This window comes from Phyllostomus hastatus, unplaced genomic scaffold (assembly GCF_019186645.2).
Source record: "Phyllostomus hastatus isolate PE091 unplaced genomic scaffold, TTU_PhHast_1.1 phas_contig_1162, whole genome shotgun sequence".
Taxonomy (NCBI): Eukaryota; Metazoa; Chordata; class Mammalia; order Chiroptera; family Phyllostomidae; genus Phyllostomus; species Phyllostomus hastatus.
The window spans coordinates 11,781,845-11,795,491 of NW_025333537.1; the positions used below are offsets into that span (position 1 = coordinate 11,781,845).

Consider the following 13,647-nt stretch of genomic DNA (forward strand, 5'->3'; position numbering starts at 1 on the left):
GGGGAGAAAGATCAGCCGGGGAGGACACCGCGCCGCGGCCGGGCCAGCAGCGCGAGGCCCTCACGCAGCAGGCTCAGAGACCCAGCCGCGGGGCGCTGCTGCACCCCCACCCCCAACGTGTCCCAAGCCCCCCCGGCCCACCCGGGCTCACGCCATGGCCCCCGCGGGCGCCGAGTCACAGGGGGAAGCTCTCCGACAACACCCAGCCAGGCGTGGTGGGGGCAGCCAGAGAAGGCAGGACGGCGGCCCCACAGTGGCCCCCTGCGGGAGGGCAGCACCGTGACATGGGAGTGGGACTCGGGCCGGGAGGTGGGCACAGACGTGAGCTGGGAGAGTGGGATGGGGACTCCGAGGACACGGGGGACAGTCACCCGGGTCCCCAGGCTCCCAGGGAAACCCCCCCCCCCGTGTCCACGCCAGGCAGAACCTCAAGAAACGCCCGCTGGCCTCGCACATGGGCGACTGAGACCCGGAGAGAAGGGGGCACTCCAGCCGACCCCAGTCAGGAGCCCTTCCACCCAGAGATCTCCCAGTTCCCCCGCCTCCCCCGGGACCCTTCGCTGCCTTCTCTGCGGGCCCCGGCTCCGCCCCCCGCCACCCAGGGCCGCCACGGGCCCTCCACACTCAGCCCCCCAGAACAGCTGTGTCCCCCAGGCCCTGCCACCAGCAAGCCTCCCGACGCCCACGCCCAGCCGGACAACTCCCCGAGATGGCGCAGGGACGCCCCCCCCACCCGCATGTCCCCGATCGCCACGGAGGCCAGGGCTGGACCACCCGGCGCACAGCACGCCCCGCCCCCTGCCGTGCCCCGCCCCCCCGCCCCGTCGCCCTGCCCTCCTACACACCACTGCCCTCCAAGGCTGGCCACCCTGCCCCTGCACTGGCGATCTGCCCTCGGAAGTGGACCGCCGTCGGGAGGGAAGAACGGGGTGCATCGTGGTGGTCCGAGGGGGGACGAGGCGCCCCCCACCCTCGCCCGCACCCCGCTTCCACCGCATCTCCTGCCACTGTGAACCTGACTTTCCTTTCTGAAACCATCTTTTCTTCCCAGGAGGCAGAACCGGTCACGTGATCTGGGCACGGCCAATTAGAGTCTCCTGCCCCCCCTCGTGGACCAGGGATTGGTTCAGGGATGGGCATGTGACCCACTCGGAGCCAATGAGGGTCCACCCTGAGCCTTGGCCGGCCGGAGGAGCCAGAAACAGGCAGGTGCTCTGTGCAGGGGCCGGAAGCTGGAGGAACGCCTGGGGCTCCCCGGCCGTCCGAGGGCAGGAGCCCGTGGACGCGACGATGCCGGCCAGCTGGAGGGCAGGGCTGGCGGGCGGAGAGAGGGCAGGCGGCCCCCGCGTCAGGGGAGCCACGGCGAGCCTCGGCCACTTCGCCAGCCCAACCTGGGCGTTTGTCACTCGCCACCAAGCGTTCCGACTCATCCAGGGAAGGCGGGGGTCACAGAGCAGGCGGTCGGTCCGTCAGCGGGGCGCCATCAACCCATCCGACCCGGAAAAGCCGACGGGGTCCAGTGCCGGGACCCACAACCCGCGACCCCCTCGGGGAGTCCCCCACGCGCACTGTCCCCCGCCACCGGGGGCAGGGCGTGCCTCATCCACACGGGACGCGTCCTGCTCGGCCACCGGGGCCGCTGGGGTGGCCACGACACACAGACGTGCTGACGTGGGAGGCGGAAGGGCCGCCCCGAGAGTTCCCGCCAGGGCCAGGGGGCGTCAGCCCTGCAGCCCAGGGCGGGAGACGGGGCTTGGGAGGGAGCACGGGGTGACCACCAAAGGGGACGCTGTTCCAGGACCCCCCCCATTCCTGCTGGTCTCCAGACCCACAGCCCCGGGTCGTCCAACGCAGCACAGCGCACCTGGTTCCGCCCTCCGGGTTTCAAACAGCTGCCGGCTCTGCTCTGCTCTGCTCTGCCCGGGCGCCCCTCCCCCAGCCCCTGGGGCCACGTCCAAGCTGCTGTCTGGTTCTGCGTTGCCCACGGTGGCGACTAGTCCCTCCAACCTCCTCTGACTGACAAAGGGCTGGCTGGGGACTGCCAGGGGGGCGACGCCTTTTCCAAGCAGCCCTGGGGAGTCCTCGGCCGCTTCCCTGCCCTCCCGGCCTCGAGGCCCTGGGCCTGGCTGGCCGCCCCCTCTCTAGAGACTCACGGGGTGTCCACGGCCCAACTCAGGGGGCTGAAGCCCCCACCCCCCACCCATCCAGGGGTTGTCCCACCGTCTCCCTGGCCCAGTGCCCATCCTCACATGCAGGTTGTCCCCAAAGCTAAGGGACTCGAGGTGTCCCATGCCTCCTCACTCACCACGAGTGTATTTAATAATAAACCCGGATTTCCACCCCTTCCCACCTCAGTCACACTTCCTGAAAAGTTTTTTTAGGAGCACAGTCTGGCAGTTCCTCAAAACGTTAACACACAGAGTCACCGACTGCTGTGTGACTACCAACTCCTAAGCACGCCCTCAAAAGAACTGGAGGCAGGGGCGCACGCACACGACCTGCATGCGTGTGACAGCGGCACACCCCCGCCGCCGCGGGCGGAGACAGCGCAGTCCGGGGGCCGAGGCCCGGATGCGCAGCTGTGGTCCCTGCGCACGGGGTTGGGGCGGCGGGGGGGGGAGCCGTGGCTCAGCCGCGAGGGGAGCGGAGTGCCGGCAGCCGTGGGGACAGACTGTGAGAACACCAAGCTGCGGGGGAGACGCCTCTGCCTGGGAAATGCAGGCAGATCCAGAGAGCAGACTGCAGCGGGGGGGGGGGGTTCTGTCCCAAGGGCCACGGGGAGCCACGGGAGGTGGGGACGCAGGGACTCCAGGGTCGCAGTGTTCGGCAAGCGGGGGGTGTGCAGAGCAAGCGTGGAACCGACCGGGACACCTGGGGGGAGGCCCCCCCCAGCAAACATCCCTGCGCAAGACGACGCTGGTGGGATCGGGGCAGCGGCGACTGAGAAGGGGCTCCTCCGTGGGTCTGGGCACGGCACTGTGGGTGGGGCCAAGCAGGCCCAGGGACGGGGTCCTCGTCCCCACACGGGGGCGAGACGCCCGGGGCCACCAGCCTCCCTGTGCTCAGCTGCAAAGGGGCGTGCCCATCGGCCGCCACCAGGTGCTCGGTGAGGAAAGCTCAGCAGGTCTGGGCTCCCAGGAGGGAGGAAGGACAGCGCTCCAGCAAGCTGAAGAATCCCCGTGCAGGCGGCAGGGGACCCAAGCCTCAAACCAGGGCACCGGGGTGCTGCCCCGCCGCCGCCGACAGGGCCAGTCAGGGGGCCAGGTGGGAGGCAGGGGCTCCCCTCATGGACCTCTAGCACACAGCAGGGTGGCACACAGCTGCCCACAAGCCACGGGCCGATGCAGCAGCACCCCACGGTCCTGCTAACTCCACACCCCCCGTTCCCATCCACCATGTGGCCCCGGTGAGCCTCCCCACGGAGGGAGCCGGCTGCGTGACTGTGACTTTGCATCCGCCCGGCGCTCTGCTGCATCCCTGCAGCCAATCACAGCGCTGGGCGCACAGCAGGTGCTCAGTGAACGACCCTGTCCGGCACAGGCGAGGTCAGAGACGCCGGCACGTGTCCACCCTACCCCGCTGGGTGGAAGCTTCTTTCCGGGGGGCGGGGGTCCTGCCCCCACATTCCTCTCCAGCCCCAAGCAGGACGGCCTCGGCGGCAGCACCGAAGCACCTCCCATAGATTTCCTGTGTCCCGGACAGCCCTGTTCCGGGCTGGGGAGGGTGGGGTCACTGCTGGGATGTCTCCGAGGTGCGGGGAGACGCTCGTGGAGGGACACGGGACTGCGGAAACGAGCCTGGGGGCCTTCGGACCGGAGCCTGCGCCCTGGCCGGGATGGAAGGTGGGCTGTCTGGGCCCCACGTGCCCATACTTTTCTCGGAACAGATGGGCACCGACACCGAACTTGTGACACAGGTCGGGGAGCCTGGGAATTAGAACCCAGCGAAGCCGTCACCACCACATGCACAGGTGCACACACATGCACCCATCAGAACCCCCCAGGGGCCCGGGGGGAGCTGAGGCCCCAGGCAGGGACCTGTCTGCCACACCCCACCCACGGCCAGCCTGTCACTGCCGGGGCCCGTGGGCCCCCCTCCCCGCTGTCTCTCCGGCACCTGGGACGGAGTCTGGCGCACGGCAGGTGCTCGTCTGCCTGAGAGCTGGCTCCCCTACGGGAGGCGAGGCGCCTGCACACAGTAGGTGTGCCGCTGTCCTCCAGCGGGTGTCGCAAACCGTCGCAAACGGCAGGAATTCACCCCTCTAAACGAGGTCCCGCAGACAGGTCCCGGGGGGCAGGGAGTGGAGGCAACACTACTGAGCCCCCCAGAGCGGGTGTTAGGCACGGGCTGGGTTTGTGCAGCTGGCACGGTGGCCCGGTCACTGTCCAGAGGGCCCAGCCCGGGGCGCTGCTGCCCGCTCGGCCCCAAGGCGGGGCCAGCAGGACGAGCCCAGCGCCCATCCGTCAGCCTGGTCAGTCAGGAAGTGGTCTGGGCGTCTGCCACGCGCAGGCTCGGGGGTCCCGGGGGGGCCGGGCAGACACGAAGGCTGCCAGTCGGGGGACATCCAGGGACAACAGACGATGGATGGACGGATGGATGGAAGGATGGACAGAAGGATGGTTGGACGGATGGATGGACACACAAACAAACATATGGATGGGATGGATGGATGGGACAGACAGGCGGACAGGATGGATGGACAGGTGAACAGACAGACTGTGGGACACCAATTTAACTGCTCCTTTTCCCAGGGTGTTTCTGGTCTCACTCCTCACACCAACCGCCAGGCCACGGGTGCCTTTACCCCACTGACATCCCCACGCTGGGTCCCTGCCGGTTGCCGTGGGGACGCAGATGAGCATCTCCATGCCCAGGAGCGCCCGGGCCCACACAGCCGCTCCCTGAGCCCCAGCCTGCGGGCACAGGACACCCTGGGGAGACGACCTCTGGTCCCAGCTCCAGAATCTGACCGGGGAGAGACTGACGGGAAGCTCCATGCCCAGGGGGGAGTTCAAGGCCGCCACCACCACGCACTGCTGAGAATACTGTGGGGGCTGGGGGGAGGGGAAGGCAAGTTAACGGGGACAATGACAACACCATCAGGAACAGGGGTAGTTACCGTCCCCACTTTGCAGAGGAGCGAACGGAGGCCGCAAGAGGGGTACGGACCCAACGAGAGAGCAGGTCCCCACTGAGGACGGCACACAGGGAGCCCCACGCCGGAAGGCAGGGAGGGCTGCCGGGGGTGAGCTGGGGCCCCCCCGTACCCCTCGTCCAGGCAACCCCGAAACCCCGGCGGCACACACATCACCCAGCGCCCTCTCAGTGCAGACGGGGAGACGAGGCCCGACACAGGCACGGACGTGAGCGCGGTCACTGAGCAGGCCCGGCCTGCTGCGTGGCTGGACTCCAGCCTCCGCCACCGGAGCCCTCCGCCCACGGGCCTCTGGGGAGGTGGGGACAGCGGCCTGGGCGGAGCCCACCTCGGACCCTTCAGGGCAGCACACCCCCGGGGGCCGCGGGGGACGGGACCCAGGTCCCAGGACGGAGGGCCGTGGCAGCAGCCGGGTGAAGGGCCGGGTCCCACAGGCGAGAGCCGAGGCCGGGGCAAAACCCACCCGCCCTCCCCCTAGAAACGGAAAACAGCCCAGCACTGGGGCGCACTCCACCCCGGTCCTGCGCCCCGCCAGGGCCCTCCTGTCCCCTCGCCTGAGCCCCACCACGGGCACCCAACGGGAGGCTCTGGTGTCCCTCACCGAACACGGCTGCCCACCTCGCGGACCAGGAACCGGGGGCTTAGGGGGGTGGCGCACCCGCCCAAGGTCACACAGCCACACGGCAGCCAGGCCGGCCGATCCCGAAGGCCACGGGCCGTCGCCATGCGCTCCCCCCCCCACCCTGCGTCCCCCACGGCGAGCAGAGGGGAAGTGGCGCTGGCTGGAGCTGCCGAGGGGCCCGTGTGTTCCTCATTTAATTGGTGCGTTTCTGGCCGCTGGACCGCGGCCAGCGCGGGCCGGCCCTGCTCCCCGGCCAAGAGGATCCGCTCAGGATCACTTCCTCCTCGACTTCTTGTTCTCCCATTTAATTTCAGAAGGAAGAGAGAGACAAACCGCAGCTGTGACAGCCCTCCCCGCACACCAGGTCACAGGGCTCCGCAGGGGACCCCTCGCCGCTCTGCGGCCGCCCCCTCGGGTGTCACCTCCAAAGCACTGCCAGCCTGGCCCTCCCCGGGTCCCCCCTGTGCCCCGGGCGCCCCGGGGAGGAACGAGTTTACCATGAGACCCGGCTCCTCTGTGCCGCCTTCCACAGGACCATTTTCTCTGCAGGGGGAGGGGGGCCCGGGGGAGAAGCAGACACCTGGCCTCAGGCACCGGCTGTGGGGTCCGACACTCAGCCCCCAGCCCTGGGCTGGGAACGGACTGGCAAACTGCCCCAGGCTCAGCCCACGGTGACGGCTCACCGCTCAGGACTCGCTGGGTCTCTAAAGGGGCCTGGGACCCTTCCCCTTCACCGCCTGGTCCCGAAGGACCCCACCGCCAAGGGGGGCGTGGACCACGGGACGCAGCTCCGATGCACGCACGCACGGCGGGGAGAACGGAGCAGGCGCAGAAGGCCAAGTGCCGTGGGGTTTCCGTGCTGCGGCACACCCAGAGGAGGGAGGTTCGCAGACCAGAAAGGGTGCAGGTGACCGGGGCCGGGGAGGCGGGGCAAGACGGTGTTTAATGGGAACTGAGTCTCAGTTTTGCAAGATCAAAAAGTTCTGGAGGTGGCGGGTTGGGGGGGGGAACAGTTGCGCAACAGCACGGGAGCACACGGAACACTGCTGTGAGCTGCACGCGCCCTGCGGAGGGGCTGGGATTCGGAAGCTCTCTGCTTACGTGCATTTTGCTCCAGTTTAAAGGAGAATACTCAAATGCAGCACACACCTCCTCCAGGCAGGCCTCCCCAGCCGCTGGCCCGCAGGACCCCACCGGGCTCGTGTTGCTGCGGCGGGTCCCCCACCAGGGCTACCCCATGGGACGAGAGTGTTGCCAAGTGCCCGCCGGGGGACCGGCGCTCAGCAGCCCCCCACCCTGCAGACCTCCCTGACTCTGGTCCACCTCGCCTCAGGCCCCAAGGGCCACCTCCCACCTGGCGGCTGGGATGCAGGGACGGGCGGATCGGACACTCTGTCCCGCAGCCCCCGGCCGGGCCCTGAGTGGCTGTCCCTGCCCGCCCATCTGCGGCCTCCACCCCATCCTGCTGAGACCCTGAGCGAGGGCCCCCCCCCCGACCTCCCCGCACCAACATCTGGCCACCGTGTCCGCAGCTGTGCAGCTGCCGGAAATGCCTCCTCCCGCCCCCTCCCCCGCGCACGCAAGCCCTCGAGAACAGCTTTGCAAGGAATGCTCGGGGTCGCCCCGAGTATGTCGGGGCGGATCTCCGGGGGGCCTCCTCCGCCACATGTGCACCAGGACCGACGTTTCTGCCCGGAAGAGCTGCTTTGCCGGCGGCGGTGACGGGGCCTGGAGCCCACCCACCCGACGGCAGCCCCCCCACGCACTCCCCCAGGCCAGACCCGGGGTGGAGGGGGGCCCACCTCCCACAGGCCTGGCCCGGTTCCAGCAGACGCCCAGGCCACGGCGGAGAGGGCCCACCCCGACCGGCCGGCCCAACGACGAGATGGAGTCGTCGAGAACCCGGGGGCCCCCAGCCCGCGCGGCCAGCAGCCCGGGCGGCCAGCGGCACGTGCGCGGTGCCCAGGGGCGGGCACCTGCCCGGGGGGTGCTTCTCCGTCTGCAGAGGGAGCGAGACGGACCCGGCCCCGGGGAGAGGGTCGCAGGCGGGAAGGAGGAGCAGAGAAAGGAGGAATGTGGAGGCCCCGGGAGGAAGTCCGGGGGGGAGGTGAGGGGCAGGTGGGGGTGGCGTCTGTCGAAGGCCACCGGAAGGAGGTGACCGCTGGTCACAGAGGTGGCCCCGGGGACCCACTGCCACCAATTCTTTCAGGAGGAGCAAGTCCGGCGGGGAGACACCTCTCAACTCACAATTTTTATTTGAAAAATACTGACTGTGACCCTGACCCATCAATCACCCCCACACAGCCCACGGGCCGCCGGATGTGACCTGTGCCTGCAACAGGTGGGCAGGCGGGCGGGCGGGCGGGAGCCACGAGGAGGGCCAGCAAGGCCCAGGGGAGCCAGCCCGAGGAAGTGGGGCAGCCAGTGACAGGCGAGACGCCCTCCCGGGAGAACCAAGGCTTGGAGGGGAGCCCCGAGGGGACCCCCAACTTCACCAGGCAGAGGGAGGAGCTGGGCCTGCTGTCCAGGGACCCCTCAGTGTACCCCCACCCTGGCAGGACACACACTGGCCGTAAAGGGCCACGAAGCCCCACCGGTCCCTTTCGCCTTCGCCCCCGCGTCCTCAGTCCTGGACCCTGGGCAGGCCGAGCCTGCCTCCCAGGTCCGGCCCAGGAGCCGCAGCCGGGGCCTCTCTCTCTCGCGGCTCTGGGGGCCCGAAGCCTCGCTGCTCCCAGGTCTCCAGGGGAGGCCTCCTGCTGCCCACGCCAGCGTCCGGCCGCTCCGGGCGTCCCCCGGCTTGTGACCGCGTCCCCCGGTCTCCGCCCAGCTTCAGGAGGCTGCCCTCTGTGTCTTCTCTTTGTCTCTCCCAAGGTCACCGGTCCCTGCATCCAGGGCTCACTGGTCACCCACGGGGACCTCGTCTCAAGACGGGTCCCACGTCCAGAGCCGGGTGGTCACAGGTGCGCCGTGTTTCGGGGGCCACCTCTACCTGGCCAAGGCCTTCCCTGCCAGGCTCTGCTCCTGGCCGCCGGCCCCAGCCAGCCCCCCGCCCGGCCCGGCCGAGGCCCAGCAGACTCCGCACGGAGCAGGTGGAGAACAAGGCGCCGAGACGGAAGCCACACGCCCGGGGTCTGAGCTGCTTTCCCGGAGCGGCCCGGACACGCAGCCCAGCACTGGGCCGCGCAGGAAACGGGAACTCTCACGCCCACGCTGCTGGGGGGCAGGCCCGCGGCCAAGACTCGCCCCCTTCCCGGGCCTGGGGGCTGGGCGCGGGGGCGCACACTTCTCGGAGTCTCCGTGTGCGCCCTGCGTCCAGGCGAGCACAGCCCGCCTCCCAGGCCCCGGGGTCCCCACCTCTCCCTGGACCCCCAGCCCTGCCCTGCCCTGCCCTGCCCTGCCGCCGGCCCACCCAGCCGCCCACCCGGCCGCCCACCCAGCGCAGAAAGAGCCCATTATGACTTCACAGGCCGGGAATTATGTTATTAGCCTGGGACGGAGGCTGCGCCCAGGGACAAAGGGCTCATTGTCATGCAAATGCCCGACTCAGAAGGCGGAAGGCGGGGTGGCTCCAGCCTCCAGCCTCCAGCCTCCAGCCGCGGGGACAGACCCACTCACTGCAGGCCTGGCAGGGGCGGGCGGGCGCCCCGGCCTCAGCGCAGGACCGAACCAACAGGGCTCCCTCGGACGGCCCCCCAGCACCTGGGTTCGAGTCCGCCTCCTCTGCCGCGGAGCCGCTGCCTGGAGCCAGGGCGCCACAGGATCCGAGAGAAGAACCCGCTCACGGGGCTGGGCGTCATCGCCCGGCACAGAGACACCTGCCCGGGAGCAGCCGTTAGCTGCGCACAGCGCCCGCCAGCGGGCAAGCCGGAGGCTGTGTGTCTCCAGGCGCGCTGCCGACCCTCTCTGGGCTCCCGCCGGGGCTGGCAGGAGGACTCAGCGAACGCAGGGACGCAGGACGCCTGTCACACTCTATCCGTCCTCAGTACACAGAGCGGACGCCCCTGCACCCCCGCCCGGCCCCCTCCCCTGGCCCCCCCCCCCGGGCCCCCACTTCCCTTACTCACGAGCCTGACCTCTCTAAGTTTATCTAGGAAGAGCAGACGAATTTCTGGGGCGAATGAATGCACAACAGCTTTTTGAAAAGACCCTAGTTCTCCAGGCGCACCCCGAAACACATTCTTGACCCCCCGCCCCATCCATCAGAAGTTCTGGGAGGGAGGGAGGGAGGTGAGCACGACGTGAATTCCGACCCGGGGGCCGGAGTCCCCCCCGCCGAAGCCCTCGCAGGTGCGGCCGACCCGGACGCTCTGCGGGAGCACCTGCGTCCCCCGAGAGGCCCCGCGTCCTGGGAGGGACACCGCGTCGGACGTGCTGGGTAAACCCGCAGGAGGTCCCAGGTGGTGCCGACGGCAAGGGGACAGGGAGTGGCCACGGGGGGCGGGGCTCGCTCGGGCCTGAGAGAGGGGAGGGCGGGAGGACCCCGGAGCAGGTGCCTCGGGCAGAGGACGGCACGCGCGCGTGAGCGGGGGACACGTGTGAGTTCGGCGCCACGCACTTTCTCGTGTCGGCGCGGCGACGGCATCGGGAGCAGGAAGGCCCCACCGCAAGGGGCGCCTGTGGGGTCTATGGGGGAGCTCGAGCCCTGAGACCCTCAGGGCTGGGCAGAGGCGGCCCCCCAAGGGACTCGGGGACAGTGTGGGGACACACGTGGGGCCTTCGGCCGCGCAGGCCTTCCCCGGGGCCCCCCGGAGAGGAGTGAGGACGCCCAGACGGCAGGCGGCCGGCGCGGGCAGCCTGCGCTCGGGGGGAACTCCCAGCTGGCTCCCGCTGGCGCCACAGGAGAGGCCCCGAGCCAGCCGGCCACCAGCCCGGCATCCGGTGTGACTTACCAGCACGGCTCGGCCGCCACCCTCAGGGGCGAGCCGGCCCCACCCACTCGGACCCCAGACGGCAGCAAGCCGAATCTGGGTGTCTGGTGCAGGTTTGGGGGGAGACAGGACAGAAACGTCCTGCGCTGGGGGACCCCGGGGACCCTGGCCCTGGGCGAAACGCAGACAGTCTAGGGACCGTCCCTCTCCAACTGGCCGGGCTGGGGTTTCCACGTCTCTGAGACGGAGGATTCTCAGCAAGGGAGACCCAGACGTGGCCGGCTTAAGCTTGAGCCTGGGCCTACGTGTCCGGGGCACCCAGACACGGCTGAGCGGGGCAGCGCCCGCCGGACCGGTCCCAATTTCCCCAGACGTCCCTGCAGGAGGTTCCTGCTGTGCGGAGGAGGGACCTGAGGTTCCACGACGCCCCGTGGCCTGCCCCAGGTCGCACTGTCTGTGAGGGGCGGCATGGCAGCGTTCACGGGCCCCTGTACGCCACACAGCAACCTGTGTGGGGTGGGGGACAGACGGTGCGTCCATTTGTCAGATGGGAAAACCGAGTGCCTCGTCCCAGGTCACACGGCCAGGAAGCATTCGGCTGGGACACAGCCCCGGTTGTCGGCCCGGGAGCGAGGCAGGAAGCAGGAGGCGCCGCAGCTCCCGTGACGTCCCCTGACGCCTGTGGGACCCCCGCTGGGGCCCCATCTTACGGGTGAGGACACTAGTCTCACACGGGGGAGGCGAGGCCGCCCGGGGCAGGAAGGGGGAAGGAGCCGGGATTCCACCCCGGGACGTGGCGGGCGGGACAGGCGGCCGGGGACCCAGACCCTCCGGGGCCCAGGCTGGAGCCCCCAGGAGCCACGGGCGGCCGCCTCCCCCAGTCCCGGCACGCCCAGACCTCCGGACACGTCTCGCCCTCGGCCCTCCGCTCGCCACTGAGGGCTCCTTGTGAGCGCGGGAAGCCCGCCCAACTTTCCAATGTTTACCCGCTCCCGGCCGCCAGGGCCCGGGCAAGCCTGGGCCGGTGGCGCTGCTTTCAAACCAGACACGGGCGCCCGGCCAAGCGCCACCGCGGTGGGAGCCGGGCGCCAGGGACGCCGCGGCGCGGCCTGCACCTGGCCCCCTCCCCCGCCGCGCCCCCGACGCCCGAGGCCCAGGGACCACCTCCGGGGCCGGGACCACCCAGACCCTCGGCTCTGCCCACGGCCCCGGAAGAGCGGCAGTGGCGGCCCACCCCACGCGTCCCCTCCCACGGACAGCAGCCAAGGGGAACTGCCCCCCCAGGGCACCCGCCCCCTCGGCTGACAAGGTGGCCCCACTGTCCGATCCGGCCGGCAGCCTGAAGTCCGCGCAGCCCGGCCCAGGGCCACCGCGCCCGGGCGGGATGGGGCTCCGGCCGGAGGAGCCAAGGGCACCCCCAGCGGCGGCCCCCGCCCCGGTCCCACCCGGCCCGAGAGCCGCGGCCGCATCCTCGCCCACCGCCCTGCCCGCCTGCCCACCGCCGGGCTGGAAACTTCTCTTACCGAGCACATGACCAGCCTTCCACTCACGTCAGCTCCCAACACAACTTGAAGTAACTCTCCCACAAGAAAAAAAAAGGAAAAGAAAAGAAAAGAAAAAAGAAAGGCCAGGAACCGTGCCAGCGGCGGGGCAGCCGAGCGCGCACACAGCCCGTGCCGCTGGCTCCCAGCAGACGCGCCTCGGCCGGCGTCAAACCATCCTCCCCGCAGGCCCGACCCCGGGAGGGGGCGGCCCCTCCGGCCCCGCCGCCTTCCCGCGAGACTACGGGCTCCCCCCGGGGCGGCCGGGCCCGCGGCCTCCGGGCCCCACGCAATGACGCCCCCCCCCCAGACAGGCCCGCTGGCCGGGCCACCGGGGACGAGCCGCTCGCGCGGGCGCCCGCCCCGCAGCGGAGCCGCCACCGGGGTCAGGCCTCCGCGCTCCCGCCCGCCGCCCGCCGCCCGGGCCTGCAAACACGGGGAATTACATAAGTCCACTCCTCTTGTGGAGGAGCCAAAAGTAGGAGCCTTTTCTCCCAGCCTTGGCAGTAAGTAATAATTCCTCATTGCCATGGCAACCCTGGCGGGCTTCCAGCCGCCACTCAGGAGCTGAAACACTGGGAGGCCTTTTTATAGCTCGGGGAGAAAAACCTCTTCACCGTTCCCCGCTCGCTCGCTCGCTCGCTGGCAGGGAGAGCAAGCTCTGGGCCCGAGTTCCCCTCCGAGACCGCTTCCTCCCCGCCGGAAGGCCCCCCGGAGCGCCCCCCCACCCTGTCCCCGGGAGCCCGGGCCTGCCCGCCGCCCGCCGCCTCTGGCCTGGGCCTGCCACGGAACCCGAGCTGCTGCCCCTGTCCCCTCCCGTCCGCCGGTCTCCAGGGTGACGTGGCCGGAGGGCAGCTGGGCCTTCAAAGCGTCTCTGTGCTTGTCCTCCCGGGAAAAGCAAGCATGACCCTCGCACTGGCATTCCGAACAGGGGTCATCCCGGTGACAGGCCTGGAGGGAGAGGAGACGCAGCCCCGCCCCCCCAGGCACACACGGGCCGGGCCGGAGGCCACGGTGGCCAGCCAGCCAGGGCTCTGGACCTTGGCTGTGACCGGCCGAAGGAGTCACGCCCGCCGGAGCCTCTCTGTGTGTCGGCTTCGCGTCCGGGGCCGGACAGGTGCAGCCTCGCTTCCCACACTGTCCTCGGAGCGGCACTGACCAGGCGCCCGGATGCAGAGGGTCCCCACGGTGGTCTCCAGTGTCCCTCCCTCGCCCCTGCAGCCAGGAGTGGGGCCGGCGATGCCTGCCCGGGGCAGCACCTGCGAGAGACGCAGCGAGGGCAGGGGCCTGGAGGCAGGACCGAGTCTGGTGTCGCCAAAGCCGGGAGCAGGCTGGGGCGGCGAGTGCAGTGGTCCCGGGGCCGGGGGGCGGCGGTGGGGTGTCAGGGAGTAACAGAAAGTGTGTGGGGGGCTGGAGGCGGGGGCAGCTCCTAAGGGCCTTGGGCAAGCCGCTCCGTGAACT

The 13,647-nt window shown here is 70.3% G+C and overlaps 2 protein-coding genes across 19 annotated transcripts in view; one reads left to right on the forward strand and one right to left on the reverse strand.

Moving 5' to 3' along the window:
* Nucleotides 1–13,647, reverse strand: part of NCOR2 (nuclear receptor corepressor 2) — a 155,305-nt gene that overhangs the window by 110,744 nt on the left and 30,914 nt on the right. Inside the window, exon 1 of one of the 18 annotated variants that reach the window (XM_045845668.1) lies at nt 12,169–12,588. The exons of the other annotated variants lie outside the window; for them this stretch is intronic. The gene's annotated coding sequence lies outside the window, so the exon portion shown is untranslated. Of the gene's footprint in view, nt 1–12,168; nt 12,589–13,647 lie in introns of those variants that run through there. 18 annotated transcript variants of the gene reach the window in all.
* Nucleotides 7,444–13,344, forward strand: LOC123820398 (basic salivary proline-rich protein 1-like). The gene is made up of 3 exons (XM_045841105.1): nt 7,444–7,884; nt 12,376–12,571; nt 12,836–13,344. Exons 1-3 carry the CDS (start codon nt 7,444–7,446, stop codon nt 13,342–13,344), a joined length of 1,146 nt encoding a protein of 381 aa, XP_045697061.1.